At 50.6% G+C, this 15,394-nt stretch overlaps 1 protein-coding gene across 9 annotated transcripts in view; it reads right to left on the bottom strand.

Annotated features, from left to right (window-relative positions):
• CDK20 (cyclin dependent kinase 20) overlaps window positions 1-12,281 on the bottom strand; it is a 46,119-nt gene extending 33,838 nt beyond the window's left edge. For 2 of the 9 annotated variants that reach the window (XM_043453315.1, XM_043453313.1), the window contains exons 1-7: window positions 11,878-12,271; window positions 11,402-11,515; window positions 8,668-8,856; window positions 8,303-8,424; window positions 8,041-8,103; window positions 6,779-6,902; window positions 6,159-6,314 (exon numbers count right to left, since the gene is read on the bottom strand). In XM_043453315.1, the coding sequence (XP_043309250.1) occupies window positions 6,159-6,314; window positions 6,779-6,902; window positions 8,041-8,103; window positions 8,303-8,424; window positions 8,668-8,856; window positions 11,402-11,515; window positions 11,878-11,952 (843 nt within the window). In that variant the 5' untranslated portion in view covers window positions 11,953-12,271. Of the gene's footprint in view, window positions 1-3,430; window positions 4,440-6,158; window positions 6,315-6,778; window positions 6,903-8,040; window positions 8,104-8,302; window positions 8,425-8,667; window positions 8,857-11,401; window positions 11,516-11,877 lie in introns of those variants that run through there. The other 7 variants (XM_043453316.1, XM_043453314.1, XM_043453309.1 and 4 more) reach the window with 7 other exon arrangements.
• Between the last annotated feature and the right edge of the window lie 3,113 nt (window positions 12,282-15,394).

Genomic DNA, 15,394 nt, shown 5'->3' with positions numbered 1-15,394 from the left:
GTCAACCCGGCAGGAGCTCTGGACACACTATAGACAGACGGAGGGAAGGAGGAGTAAGAGGTTTTCTGACTGAACCCTTCAAACGCTGAGGAGGTCACCACCCCGGGGGCCACGAGCGTCCTCTGCTGATTCCCGGCGGATTCAGGGCCGCCGCACGCCCCCTCCCAGATTTGGGAAACTGAGGCCTAGAGGGAACGGACCAACCATGGACACGCCAGTGACCATGAACCCAGCCCTGCCTCCCACCTGGGACAGGACGCACTACCTTGTCCACTTGGGCGGCGCAGAGCAGGTCGCGGGCCTCCAAGAAGGAAAAGACGTGCAGCAGTTCATGCAAACCCAACTGCGGTTCCATGGCGCCCGCCGCCCAGGACGCCGGGGTCTGGTCACGCCTTCGCTGCGCTTCCGCCCCCGCAGGCCGAGCCCCGCCCCCTTAGGGTAAGCCCCGCCCCTCAAGCCGAACCTCTTTCCGCAGGCCGCGCCCCTCCCGGCCGCCGGCTTCCGCCCGGCTGGCATAATTCTTGCCCAGCCGTGGCGCTGTTGCTGCTTGCCGTAAAGGCTCACCGGCCGCTTCTGTTAGTCTTCAACAGGCTTTTGAGCTGCCCCTTGGCACTTGCTCTTGTCCTAACAGTAGCCCAGAACCTCGCTCTCCGCCTTATACTGACATTTATCCTCGTTCTGACCTTCGCCCTTGCACTGACCCTTACACTGGAACTTGCGGTGCCCCTGCACCAAGTACCTCCTGAGCCCTTGCCCTGGTGCTGGCTCTTACCCAGACCTTGACCCTTTTCTTAGCTTCACCCTAATCATCGCCCTTGACCTCATTAGCATCTGACACCTACCCCACCCCTATTCTTACCTGCACTTGACCGTGACACACCCTAACATTCTTTCACTCCGAATTTTGCCCTAGCCATGACTCTCCCCTTCACAATCACCTTCACAGAGACCCCCCAGCCTCCCTCTTAGCCTGGCACTGGCCCTCACCTAGTGTCTCCTTTGTCATGACCCCTGCCTTGGCCCTGACCCCGGACCTCACTCTGGACTTGGTCATGACCATGTCAAAGATCAGAATTAGTGTAAGGATAAGGATCATGATCTAGCTCAGTGTCAGAGCAATTAGGGTCACAGGATGAGGGTAAGATCAGGGACAGATTGATGAAGATCAGAAATTGGGGTGAGTGTCCAGTTCGAGGTAAAATTCTATGTCAGGTTAAGTGTTAAGAGAAAGGTCAGGGTCATGTCATTGGAATCAGTTTCAAGGACAAGATCAGTGTGAGGGAAATTTTAGATACAGGGTTAGGTTCAAGATCCAGTTCAAAAAAAAAAAAAAATCCAGTTCAAGTTTGAGATAAGTGTGAGAGTCAAGATCACGATCAAGTTGTGCCTCCACTGCAGAGGGTCAGTGAGAGGATGAATGTCAGGATAAGAAAGATGGTATTTTGGGGATGAAAGTTAAAGCTGGGTTCAGGTTGACGTGCATGTGCAGTTCTGAGTAGGATTCAGGGTCAAGTTGAGGGTGAGGTTGATGTTCAGAATTAGAATCAGTGTCAGATTCAGGGTCAAGATCAATGTGAGGATAATGTCAGTGTCAGGGTGAGCACGACATTATGAAAGTCAAGGTCAATTAAAAGTCAAGGTGGGGTTCCATTTCTGTTCCTGCTGGCAGTTGTCCTCCAACTCTCCCTCCCCTACCCCCATTACATTGGCCCAATCTGCATAATCCAGGACACTCTGTATATCTCATTCCTTTAATTACATTTGCAAAATCCCTTCTGTGTGTAAGATAGCATATTCATAGCTTAGGACGTGGGCATTTTTAGGGGAACATTAGTCTGCCTACCACAGAGGGTCAGAGTTTGGCTTGTGGTCAAAATCAGGCTTAAGTTTCAACATGAGGATAGGTCAAGATGGAGGTGATGATCAGGTTGAGGATCAGAGTCACCATAATCATGAAGGGCTATGTCACCATAAAGTTCAATTTCAGAGTTAAGGTCTAGGTCAAGTTCAAGGTCATGATGGTATTAGGGTGTCAGTAGTAGTCAGCCAAGTGAGTCCATGTCAAGATGAGTGTCAGAATCAGAGTCATGATCAGGTTTGGGGTGCAGACCAGTTTCAGTTTCAGCTTGAGTACCGTGGCTCAGACAGTAAAGTATCTGCGTGCAATGCAGGAGACCCGAGTTCAATCCCTGGGTCAGAAAGGTCCCTGGAGAAGAGCATGGTAACCCACTCCAGTATTCTTGCCTGGAGAATTCCACCATGAGAGGAGTCTGGCAGCTACAGTCCATGGAGTCGCAAAGAGTTGGACACGACTGAGCGACTAACACACACACAGTGTAGCTCAGCATCAAGATACAAGTTCAAGGGCAGGGTGGGTCAGTATGAGGGTCCTTGTCTAGGTAAGGATTCAGTCTAGGGGCAGAGTGAAGTTGAGGGTTAGAATCAGATTGAGGGTGCTGAGTGTCTCATCATAGTGTTCATGACCAGTGTGAGAGAAACTATCATTGTCAGAGATGTCAAGATCAGGATGAATGTGAAGGACATGTTAATGGTCAGCATTAGGAGCAGGGTCAACATGAGAAACAAAGTTAGATAAATATCAATTAGACAGTCATGGTTAAGGTGAAAATGAGAGCCAAGTTCAAGGACAAGGTTAAGTTCTAGGTCAAATGAGGTCAGAGTTTGGATGAGGGTCAGAGTCAATGCTAAGATCAAAGCCAGGCCAGTGGCCGGGGGTGCGGGGGGGAAGGGGCTGCTAAAGAACTGAATGAAGGTGAGAGTGAGGATATATGCCAGGGTCAGGGTAATAGGGTCAGGTTATAAATGTAAGGCTCAAGGTCAAGGCTAGAGTCTGTCGGGGGTGGGGGTAAGGTTTATAGAGTCTTTGTGAGCAGAACTGGCTGAGTGTCAGTGATCAGGGTTTGGGTCCAGACCCACATTCATATGGAGGTGAGAGATACTAGAAATTGAGCTAGACTGAAACTTAGTCTTCAGATGTGGCTGGACAAACAGGCAGAGGCCAGATCCTTAAAACACCTTTAAAGTCAAGAGACACTTAAACATCCCTGCAAGCAACAACTGAGTTTACTGTGCTTTACTCTCAAAGAGCCCAGAAGGCAGTGATGATGGCAGTTAGTCACCTCTGTAACCTCAGTGCTTGCAGAAGTTTATACGTATGAGCACAAAATGTATATTTTGAATAAAAGACTGCTAGTAAGTTTCTCTCACTTGTCTGTTTTTAATCTATCCATGAACAAATAGCACACTGTCTTATTTACTATAGCCCTATGATATGTCTTGGTATGTGTCTGATACTGTAAATCCTCTCATTGCTTTTCTCCTGCTTCTCCCTCCTCTTAACCTTTTCATTTCCACATATATATTTTAGAATTGACTTACCAAATTATTAAATAAGACAGACAAGAGCAAGTTCGGATTGTTTTGGTATTTACTGAGTTAACAAATGAATTTCAGGAATGTCTGTCTTATTTGCAAGATATCTCTGAGTGAAGAGGAGGTTCATGTGGTCCCAGCCTACCCTTATCCTGAGGGTGATGCTGGTAAACCAGTTTAAGGTGTGGAGGGTCACTACCGGGTCCCCCACTTGAGCCATCCCTGGGTCTTGACTTCTGCCACCTCACCTCTAATGGGAGCTCTGTTACATGAAGAACCTAGGAAGCCCCCAAGACTAAAGTAGCCATGAATGGGGCCACTTTCCAAAGGACCAGAGAGAAGCAAGAGCCAAGAGATGATGCCACCTGGGCCACTTCTCTCTATATGAACTTCTTCTCTCTTCTATGGAAGAGGGGCGTATATCACATAGAACTACTCAGGGTTTTTATAATAAATCTCAAAATTGAACTAGTGTTTAACGTCTGAGAACAAAATCAAACCAAACTTTCCTTCTCACTTGGGTTTCCATGAGGACATCTTAAACTCGGTGCTCCCTTAGATGGTTCTCCTGGGACAATCCCTGACCAGTGGAATCCCTGATGATGGCAGGCATGGTAGTGGAACTCTGTCCCCTTCTGATGGATCCCTCAGCAGCGCACAGGTGGGAGGCCGACAGCACAGGTTGAGGGCGCCCTCTGCTGGGGCTGGATGGCCTCATTGTCTGGCCAGGACCAGGGCCACTGTGGTTGAAATCAGGCTGGAGCAGAGGAACCAGTGGCTTGGGTTGTCCTTGGGAGGGGTGGGAAGTGGGGCGCGGGGGACAAGCCAACCGGGCCTGGCCCTGCATCTCAGCCCTCTGGGATGAAAGGCCGAATCAGCTCTGGGTTCAACAGTGACTCCTCGAGAGGCCGGTCCACGTGGAAGTCATGGACGTGGGGAGGTCCTGGGTGGGCCTTGGGGGCAGGTCCCCCTGGACGCTGGGGGATCGGCAGCTCCGAGGGGTGGACAGGCAGGGGAGCTGTGAAGAAGTAGTGATGCAGGAGGGCCTGAGGGGAGCGAGCAAGAGACAGCAAAAGGAAACCGGTCACTGCAGCCTTCCAGGTTCAGCTCACTTCCCTCTGGGGGGACAGCGGGGGATGTGAATACTGCCCGGAAGAAATTTTCTCATTCATGCATTCTCCATTCAAGATGATCCCAACAGCTCTGAGTGTTCACTGTTTCAGCACTGCTCCAAAGACAGGAGATGTAGCAGTGAACAGAACAAAGAGCTCTGCCTTCAAGTCTTCCATAAAGTCAGGGGTTGGACACGACTGAACGACTAAGCACAGCACAGCACAGGGGGCGATAAACAAGATAAAGTAAGATGAACAGTGCATCAGATCAGGGCCTACCCTCCCGTTCTTCAGGCCTGCAGCCACGCTGGTTTTCCTTGTCCACGCTCTGACTTTCTCTTTCCCACAGCACCAATCATCTGATGCAGTTGAGCAGAGATCTGAAAGCTCAATGAGTGAGGCTCTGGGACAGACGTGCACAGACCTTAGGACCTGAAGGAGGCCTGGGGTCCCAGGGAGTGAAGTGAGCAAGGGGAAGGGAGCTGCAGGGTCACAGATGTGACGGCCCCACGTTTGTGATGCCTGTGGGCCACTAGGACCTGGACTTCTCTGCTGAGGAGAGAGCCATGCAGGGGAAGATGTGAGAGCCTGCCTGGACAAGGCCCCTCTCTCTGCTGGGTGAAGGAGAGACTGAATGGGCAGGAGGAGAAGCAGACTCTGTGAGGCAATTGGGCACGTGCGGGGAGGCAGGGGGCACTTAGACGGGAGGCAGCAGCAAGGGGCTGAGAAGTGGTTGGTTGGCTTTGTGCACGCGTACTAAGTCACTTGAGTCGTGTCCAACTCTGCCCGCCAGGCTCCTCTGTCCTTAGGATTTCCCAGGCAAGAATACGGGAGTGAGGTACCATTCCCTTCTCCAGAGGATCTTCCTGACCCAGGGATCGAACCCACGTCTTTTTTTTAATGTCTCCTGCATTGGCAGGCAGATTCTTTATCACTGGTGCTACCTGGGAAGCCTCGGTTGGCTTCAGTACATCCTAAAGGCCTTGCTGACATTGGAACTCGCAGAGGGTGTATGTAAACACACACTGCTTGTTCCAAGGGCAGAGAGGTGAGGCTGCCATGAGGTCAGATGGACAGCTACACATGACAGAGGCCTGACACCATAAGCCATCAGCCCATGGTTCTCCCCACCTCCCTCACCTGCAACCACAGCCTACCCCTTCTGGGTCCTCCTCTCCAGGCCTCTGCTCATCATTTCTCTTGGGATAATAGACCCCCCTGCCTTTCTCCAGAAGACTTGCACGACCCCAGTGTCAGTCCCAACATCCCTCCCCTTGATGCCCACAGATCGGCTGCCCTGCCCCACCATAGGGTGGAGAGAGCAGAGGAACAAGTCACGTCTGTTCACTCGGGATCAGGACCCAAGATGATGCTGGGCACATGCCAGATGCCAGTAAATTCTTCTTGAAGGAATAAAGGGATGAAGAAACAAGATGCACTCTTCAGCGAGGTGGGCATGCCCTTTTAATATGCCCACTCCTAGCCATCTGCTGCCTCTCCAGGGTCTGCTCAGGCGAGGCACACCTTCTCCACGCCGTCCCTCCCCTGTCTCCGGGTGTGCTGTTCCCAGCCCATCACAGGTTCCGAGGACCTCAACCTGCTGGGTCACAGGGGCCCAAACAAGGAGGGTCAGGGCAATGGGTGTCTCCCTACCTGGGAGGCAGAGATGCGCTGTTGTGGTGGGTAGAGAAGGAACCGCCCTAGCAGGTCCAAGGCCTGGGGAGAGGCGTCGGGCAGCACCTCCTCCAGGGGCACGGGCGCCTGCTCCTTGAAGGAGATCTTGTTGTAGTCGGGCAGCTCAGTGATCTCCTGGAGGAGAAGGGGGCTCATCAGGGCTGGCGCCCACCCCACCAGCACCCCCAGGAGTCAGTTCTTGCTTCCTGTCACCCACCTGCTGCCACTCACTCACAGATCCCCCATCCACCTGCCCCTGCTCGCACCGCATCACTCATGACATCATGCGCTCACAGCATGATGTGAGTAAACATGTGCACATCTCAGGCGCCTGCTCCATGCCCAGCTTGGTAAGGGCTGCGTGTGTGCTGGGGATTAGCAGGAAGGAGTAGGGGCTGGGCCCTGGTCCTCCCCCCTCCAGCAGATCAGGGATGGAGGAGATCCCATGCTGGGCCAGGGCCAAGGTCTGGGAGTGTCTAGGAGGTGTGGGACCATGAGACAGAAGACAGAAGATGCAGGGTGGGGGAGTTACGAGCTGCTGGGGGAAGAGAGAACACCCAACCCCACCCCTCCAAAGGCTACCAAATGCCCCTGCAAACCGGCCAGACTTTAGGACTGGGGGTGCCCAAGATTCGAAGCACACAGCAAAGCTGTTCGATGTCATTCTCTCCTGGGAAAAGGGGGGACCCGTTCAACAGCTCCCCCAGGATGCAGCCCACGGCCCTGCAGGTACAGAAGCCAAAATCTCAGAGATCTCACACCAGGGACACAGGTTTCCCCACTCCAGCACCCACACCTCCCCCTGTGGTCAAGACACCCACAAAGTAGCCTACAGATCTCCAGCTTCACACAGTCCAAAGCTTTAGCCTAGAATACAGAGCACTGCCCCTTCTCTAAATAGGTCTCAGGCTTCAACTCTGAAACATACATCAACCCAATAGCTCGGGGAACTTCTCAGAATCTCATACTCTGGGACACACAGCCACCCCCTCCCATTCTGGGGCAGACCTCCAAAACAGCCCCCAGACCTCGAACTCTTGTGAAGTCAAAGTCACTCAGTCGTGTCTGATTCTTTGCGACTCCAAGGATTGTAGCCTGCCAGGAGCCTGCCAGGCTCCTCTGTCCATGGAATTCTCCAGGCAAGAATACTGGAGTGGGTAGCCTTTCCCTTCTCCAGGGGATCTTCCCAACCCAGGGATCGAACCCAGGTCTGCCACACTGCAGGGGGATTCTTTACCATCTAAGTCACCAGGGAAGCCCAAGAATTCTGGAATGGGTAGCCTATCTCTTCTCCAGCGGATCTTCCTGACCCAGGAATCAAACCAGGGTCTCCTGCATTGCAGGCGGATTCTTTACCAACTGAGCTACCAGGTAAGTCAGTCATGTCTGACTCTGTGATCCTAAGGCCTGTAGCCCACAAGGCTCCCATGTTCATGGAATTCTCCAGGCAAGAATACTAGAGTGAGTTGCCATGCATCCGACTCCAAATAAAGGTTCAGGGCCTTCATATCCAGGGACCCAAGCCTTTGCATAACTCAGGGACATTACATCCTGGGATGTTACCCCCTGCATACAGGCTTAGATGCCTCATGCCTCAGACCGCCTTCCCAGCCTCAGACCAGAAGCTTCCTACAGGGACAATCACTCCAATCCCACTTGACCCCTCCCAGCTCAAAACTGTCATGGGGAGGATCACTGATTCCAAACTCCTCAGAGATACTCTAACCAGAGAAGACATTCCCAAGGCAACCTAGAGCTCACAGCAGGGAAAACCCCCAAAAGGCTTAGAGACCTCAATGTCCAGGAGGAGAGGTGACTCAGCTACCCACATCCCCGCTTGTCTAGCCCACAGGAGTCTCACCAGAGGTCGACACCCTGATCGTACTGGCGGGCACCATACAGGAGCTCGGGAGCTCGGTACCACCTATAAGAGGAGGGCAGGGGGTCACAGGTAGGTCACTGGTCTGTCAGAAAGCTGCCCTGGAAGGCCACCCTGACCCCTACACCAGCCCCAGTAGCACTTGTTTGGACAGAACATCTCTGTCCAAAATCACCTCTTCCCCAGTAGGAAGGTTGGGGGCCTATCCTTTGCCATATCCCACCCAGAAACTGGTCCTTCCTACCTGGTAGCCACCTGGTGTGTGTAGAGGCGGTTGCCGTCTGGGGAAAAGACCCGGGCCAGGCCAAAGTCCGCAATCTTGAGCTGGCCTGAGGCACTGATAAGCAGGTTGGCTGGTTTCAGGTCCTGAGGGCACCAAAAGAAGCATCAGTCCCTCCAGAGCCCCCAGTGGACCTCCGGACAGGAGGGCTTGGCAGGCCGGACACCCGGGTGAGCCCAGGACCAGGTCTCCTCCAGGGCCACAACCCCGATCACTTGTCCCCAGGCCCTGCCCCTTCTGTCCCCTCCCAAACCATGCCCTTTATCAAGGGCTGGCCTACTCCCAGCCCAGCCATCCACAGGCCCACCCCAGCCCACGGTGGCACTGACCCGATGTACAATGTTGTTGGCATGGCAGAAGGCGACGCCCTTGAGCAGCATCTGTAAGTAGCTCTTGACCTGCGCCTGGGCCAGTGGCCTCTGGGTGTGGCGCACCACCTCAGCCAGATCGGACAGCATGAACTCGAAGGCCAGCACGAAGCCTGCGCCATGTGGGAACACGGCCTTCAGCTGCACAACCTGCAATGGGGTACCCCGTCAGCCTCCAGACTCACATGGCTCAGACTCTCTCGGACCCTCAGCCCCTGCGCCAACAGAGGACCAGGCAGGCAGAGAAGGTGACAAGAGACCTGAGCTCGGGATCAGGGAGCTGGGTGCTCTCTTGCTCCCTTCTCCCAGAAGAAGGCAAGTCCCTACTGGAATCCCGTGGTAAACACTCAGGTGGCACCTAGTGGTAAAGAACTCGCCTGCCAACGCGAGAGATGAAAGAGATGTGGGTTTGATCCCTGAGTTGGGAAGATCCCCTAGAGGAGGACATGGCAGCCCACTTCAATATTCTTGCCTGGAGAATTCCATGGACAAGAAGCCTGGTGGGTGACAGTCCATGAGGTCGCAAAGAGTCAGACACGACTGAAGTGATTTAGCTCTAGCGAACCCTCAGGGGAAAGGAGGTCTAAGAAAGGCCAACATAGGGCAGTGTCTGATCCCCCACCCAGCCCACAAACTGGAAAATCATCTGGAAACACACATACACACAATTGATCACAGCTCCCAGCACTGGGACAGCAGGAGACATGCCATATAAACTGAGGGCCCACAAGGTCACAGGGCTGGCTACACAGCAATGAGCCGGAGGGAGGGCCAGTGGGTTCTCAAGGGCTTTAAGGAGCTTGGGGGACAAATGACTGAGAAACGAACAAACCTATAGGGTATCCTGATGAAAACAGAAGAGGACAGATGGGGCGAGGTCTGTTATACAGGGATCTGGGAAGGAGCTGTGGGCAGGGGGACAGCAAACACAAGGCCCCAAGGCAAGAACAGGAAGGAGGCTGCTCTGTTCTATACTCCTGGAGTCTCGACAGTGCTGTTTTTTGGAGAGACATGTAAGAAATTTTGCTGAATGAATGATGAGGCTGATATGAGCCGGAGCAGATAGAGATAGTTCTTTCAGAGTAAAGAGAAGCCGCTGGAGCTTTTCAAGCTGGGGAGTGGATTCATCTACATTTTTTTGACTGTGGAGTGGGAGTAGCGGCAGGGAAGGTGGAGGAGGGAAGGGGGAGCTGTTGCAGTTGTTCTGATGAGAGGTGAGGATGGCCTGGGCCAGGGGAATATCTGGAGTGTTTTAAAGATAGACCCTTCAGGCCTGCTACACAGGACATAGGACTGTATCACCAACTTCCCATGGGCCCTCCAACCAGTTCACACAAGCTGTTTGCAAGCCCTTTTACTGTCCTCAAGAAACAAGAATGGCCGTAGCGCTGTTTTTCTGATTTTGATGGTAGCAGACAGTCATTTTACAAATTGGGACAAACATATAGATTCAGATAATACACAAAATTACAACAAAAAAACCCCAGCAAAAGTAAAATCCTACCACCTATAGTCAACAGTAGGAGTCTATCCCACCAGACTTTACAAAAGACGTGGTATACACAGACACATATTCATATGTGCGAGTGTGTGTTGTGTGTGTTAGTCGCTCAGTCATGTCTGACTCTTTGTGAACCCATGGACTGTAGCCCACCAGGCTCCTCTGTCCATGGGATTCTCCAGGCAAGAATACTGGAGTGGGTTGCCATGCCCTTCTCCAGCGGATCTTCCCAACCCAGGGATCAAACCCGGGTCTCAGGTATCGCAGGCAGATTCTTTACCACCTTAGCCACCGGGGAAGCCTATATCTATATCTGTATCTATATATATATACACACGAAATATTCTTATAAAAAACCAGGATGACACATGCAGTTCTAAAACATGCTTTTTTCACCAAAATATCATGGACATCTCTAGAGAGTAAGAAGCAAGTCAGAGTATTGCCTACTCTTGGAAGGGTGGGCCTAGCTTTGTCACTCCCCAGGAAATTAAGTACATTCTCTACTCAGGACATGGACAAGAGAGAAAACCACATAATGAGCCTGGGTGTGTGGTATCTCTCCCCATGTGCCCACAGCCCCTCTCATGCCTGTCACATACAAATCACGCCAAGTGGACCCTGTAGCCTTTGCCTGTCTCCCCTGCCACACTTCAGTTCTCAAGAGCAGGTTAGGGGCCGCTTTCTGAGTCCCCAGTGCCCAGCAAAGGGCAGAGCCTATGGGAGACCCTAATGTTAAAACGCTGATTCTGCAATCAGGCCAAAGCCTCCACAGACAGGCTGAGCCAGCTGAGTGCCCATGAGCAGGCCCTGGCCTGAGAGAAAGAGAGCCTGAAACCCGCCTTGCAGGATGGAGGAGAAAACTCAGAAAGACCGTGTACATAAAGCAGTTAACCCAGCCTGCAGAACGTAACAGGAGCTCAACAGGTGGCAGTAATCATTATTATTAGAAATCACTATATGCTTTGAGAAAAAGGATAAGTCAGTCAATGAATAAACAAGTAGGCAAGAAATAAATGGGTGAACAAGAGGGAATGAGTGAGGAATTAAATAACTGGGTGAATGAATGTGGACAAGAAAGGCAGTGAGTTGAGGGGTGAGGATGCAAATAAGGCAACACAGTGACCGCAGGCCCTCAGAGTGGGAGTGAGCAGGGAGGGCGGGACAGCCCCTCAGAACACCAGCCCCACTCACATACTGACTGTCTTCGATCTCCTGCAGGGCCTTGATCTCCCGCAGGACCTGGTTGGGGATGCCATCCTCCAGCCGCCGCAGGGCCACCTTCTTGAGGGCAACGATCTCTCCAGTCTGTTTGGGACAGAACGCAGACACTGTCAGCCCGTCCCGGCTGGGAAAACGGGTGCGACGCCTAGGGTTGAGGTCCTCGTGGGGGTGGAACGCGCCCCCAAACCCGTGCTGGAGGGAAATCAGGGCCAACCGGCGCAGAGTTGGGCAAACAACTCAAGAGATATCCACGCCAGGGTCCTAGGGGAACTCGCTGAAAGCACGGTTGGTACCTGGCCGCAACTTGGAAGCCCTCATCTCCGCGGGCAAAAGAGGCGGGCGCACGCCAGGACGAACTACCGGGAGGCAGAAGCTATGGCCCAAGCATGGGTCAGAAAGGCGGGGAGATCTCAATGGAACCGAAGGAGGAAGGGCTGGATGCTCACCTCCACGTGCTTGGCTTTGAAGACGATGCCGTGCGCACCCTCCCCTATGCGCCCCAAGATGCAGTACTGCTCCATGGCTCTCTGCCCTGCACCCTGACCCTTCGCAGTCACAGCCCGTTCCCTGTCACCGGACCCTTCCGCGTTAGCCCGCCCCCGGCTCCCGCCCCAGACGCGGCTGCCTAGCAACGGCGCGGAAACTAGCGCCCGGGCCAGGAGGCCGAGGGCAACTAGGGACGGTGTCCGGGCCTCTCAGCGCCTTTCCCTAGGACCTCGCCATCGCGCCTCAATGCGCTTCACTCAGCGGAAGTCATCCGTGCGCAGACTGTGCGGGCGGGAGCGATGGTCACCGCTGATCCCTCTAGGCTCTGCCGAGTACCACGTGACCAGTGATGCCAGGTTACGCAACGGGGCGGGGCCACGCAGCCCGAGGGCAAAACCGAGAGGCTGTGGGAAGGCGCTAAACTGGCGGGAGGGTGGAGCCGCTCTTCCGGGAGGAGGCGAGCGCCGTGCGGTGAGGGGCGGGGCCGTCCACCCGGGGGCGTGGCTGTGGCGCCGAGGGCGTGGCCGAAAAGTTACAGGGAGGGGCGTGCTCCTCCCCCACAAGGCCTGGATCCGTCCGCCCCCTTACTGAGAGGTGCCAGCTTCCACCTAGGAAAACACACAGGTGCTATTTTTCGCCTTTAAGCCCCAGAGTCAGTGATGATTGAAGCGAGACGGGTTCCGGTCTGCGTTGTGGAGGGAGCGTCAAGTGGCAGCATTTAAAGACAACTTTTAAAAAGTGCAAACTCTGGGTCTTCCCAGTGCACCAGGCTCGAGCACTTGTCTCATGCATCCCACCTGGGCTGGTGACCTGTTTCACCATAGATAATATACATGCTGTTCTTTCGCAACATCCCACCCTCACCTTCTCCCACTGAATAAATAAATAAATAAATAAATTTAAAAAGTGCAAACTCTGACACAGAAAGACAATGTCTGAGGACTTCTAATGAGGAAACACTGGAGGAATTTGCAGACTGAGGGATTTTTAAGAAGTGCATGCCGTCAAAGGATGTTGACAAAAGCAAGTAGCTTTTTAAAACTTCTGAAGAAGTGTTTAATCTCATACACGATGAGGTAAACCGTAAAATAATCCAATCACAACTAAAATAATGATAAAATAATCACATCACAGCTGCATATCCTCTTTGACCCACTTCTAGAACCTCCTCCAACAGTTACATTGCACACATGTGAAATGACACGTGAAAAGTCAGTCATTGAATCGCAGATGAATTGCAAAAACTTAGAAACAGCATAGATGTCCATCGATAGGAGACTGTCTAAATTGTGATACATGCATCAATTACGCTACCTTAAAAATGAACCAGGATGCTTTTCTATGTACAGTAATGGGAAGATTTCTAAGAGGTATTGTTAAGTCAAAAGGACAAGACGAAGAACAAAGTATATAGAGTGCCACTAGCTGTGTGAAAAGAAAAGATTATAAATAATGCTTGTTCATGTATTACAAGGTGTCTGGGAAATACTCAAGATTTCATGATTGTGCTTACCTGGTGAAGGGACCAGAAGGATTGGGGACAAGATAGGAGGCTGTCTTTTCACTGGGCCTATTTGGATTTTTTGAAATGTGAACCGTATAATTTATTAATTCTTCAAAAAAATAAATATTTTTCTGGCTCAGAAATTGTACTCTGAAAAAAAAAAAGAAATTGTAGTCTGCTTTAATAATTTCAGAAGAAGGCCTTGATGTCCATACAGTGATAGTCACCCTGTTTGATGATGGCAGAGGCCAGAAAATAAGTCAAATATCTCATGGAAGAATGGTGAATAAGTTATGAGAGTGCCTTAGAATGGAATGCTTTACTGCTGTTGCAGATGGTGTGGGTAAATACAGCAGTGAAATGGGAAGGGATGATCTTCAAAAAATGGTACTGGGTCATTTGGAACGTCATATGAGAAGAAATATCTATTGACGCAGATCTCAAATTGTACACAAAAATTGATTCCAGATGGACTGCAGACCTAAATATAAAAGATAAACAATGAAGCTCTTAGAAGAAAACATGATATTTTAATGACTTTGGATTAGGTAAGGATTTTCTAAATGAGGTTACAGAAAATGTTAAAAGACAAATAAAAATGTAAAGTTGAACTTTGTCAATGGTAAGAACATCAGTTTATCATAAGAAACTACATTTAGAGACTGAAGAACAAAGCCACAAAGAGGAGAAGATATCGTAACACATGTATCTGACAAAGAATTCATATCCAGAACTTATTAAGAACTCTTGCAAAGTCATAAGAAACAAACTTTCAGAAAAATGGGCAAAATATAGGATAGACACTTCACAAGAGGAGATGCACAAATGGCCCATAAACATTTGAAAAGTTCTGTGCTAATTCCACTAGTCATCAGGAAATTTTAGATCAAAACCATAATATAATAGTCACCAGAATATCATTCCACTCCTAGGAATTTAACTTGGCAGAAATGTGTATACATATATATATATATATATATATTTTTTTTTTTTTGAGGAGGGCATGGCAACTCATTCCAGTATTCTTGCCTGGAGAGTCTCATGGACAGAGGAGCCTGGCAGGCTACAGTCCACAGGATGGCACAGACAGAGTCAGACATGACTGAAGTGACTTACCGCTCACGCACATATTTTCTTTAACACCAGAAACACAGAAGAATGTTGATAACAGCACTCTTTTAAATAGCTCAAACCTGGAAACAACCCCAAAGTCTACAGTAGAATAAATAATGGCAGGATTTTTCACCTAATGGAGTGCTACATAGTAACGAGAATAAACCAAGCCTTATTACTGGCAACAACATGGATGAGTCTCAAGCACAGTGCTCAGAGAAACTAGACACAAAATAATGTGAAATGGTGCAGCTGCTATGGACAACAGCATGGCAGTTCCTCAAAAATTAAAAATAGAATTACTATGTGATCCAGCAATTCCACTTCTGAATATATATCAAAAGAATTAATAGCAAGACCTTAAAGAAATACTTGCACTTCCATATTCATAGTAGCACTGTTCACAGTAGGCAAGAGGAATAAGCAACCCAAGTGTCCATAGAGAGATAAATGGATAAACAAGATATAATATATACATACAATGGAATACTACTCTTCTTTTTTTTAACTGATCGGCGTGGTATGTGGGATCTTAGTTCCCTGACCAAGGATGGAACCTGTGCCCCTAGCTTTGGAAAAACAGAGTCCTAACCACTGGACCACCAAGGAAGTCCTAGAATAGTATTCATTCTTAAAAAGGAAGAAAATTCTGCCACATGGTACGATGTGAGTGGACCTTGAGGACATTATGCTAAGTGAAATAAGCTGGTCACAAAAACAAAAATACTGTATGATTCCACTTATATGAAGTATGTAGAGAAATCAAATTCATATCAACAGAAGGTAGGCTGATGGTTGCTGGGGCATGGGTGGAGGAAGAAATGGGGTCCTGTTGTTTGTTGGTTATAGAGTTTGTTTTC

This window comes from Cervus canadensis, chromosome 30, assembly GCF_019320065.1.
Source record: "Cervus canadensis isolate Bull #8, Minnesota chromosome 30, ASM1932006v1, whole genome shotgun sequence".
Lineage (NCBI taxonomy): Eukaryota > Metazoa > Chordata > Mammalia > Artiodactyla > Cervidae > Cervus > Cervus canadensis.
This window is presented reverse-complemented; position numbering and strand designations above follow the sequence as displayed.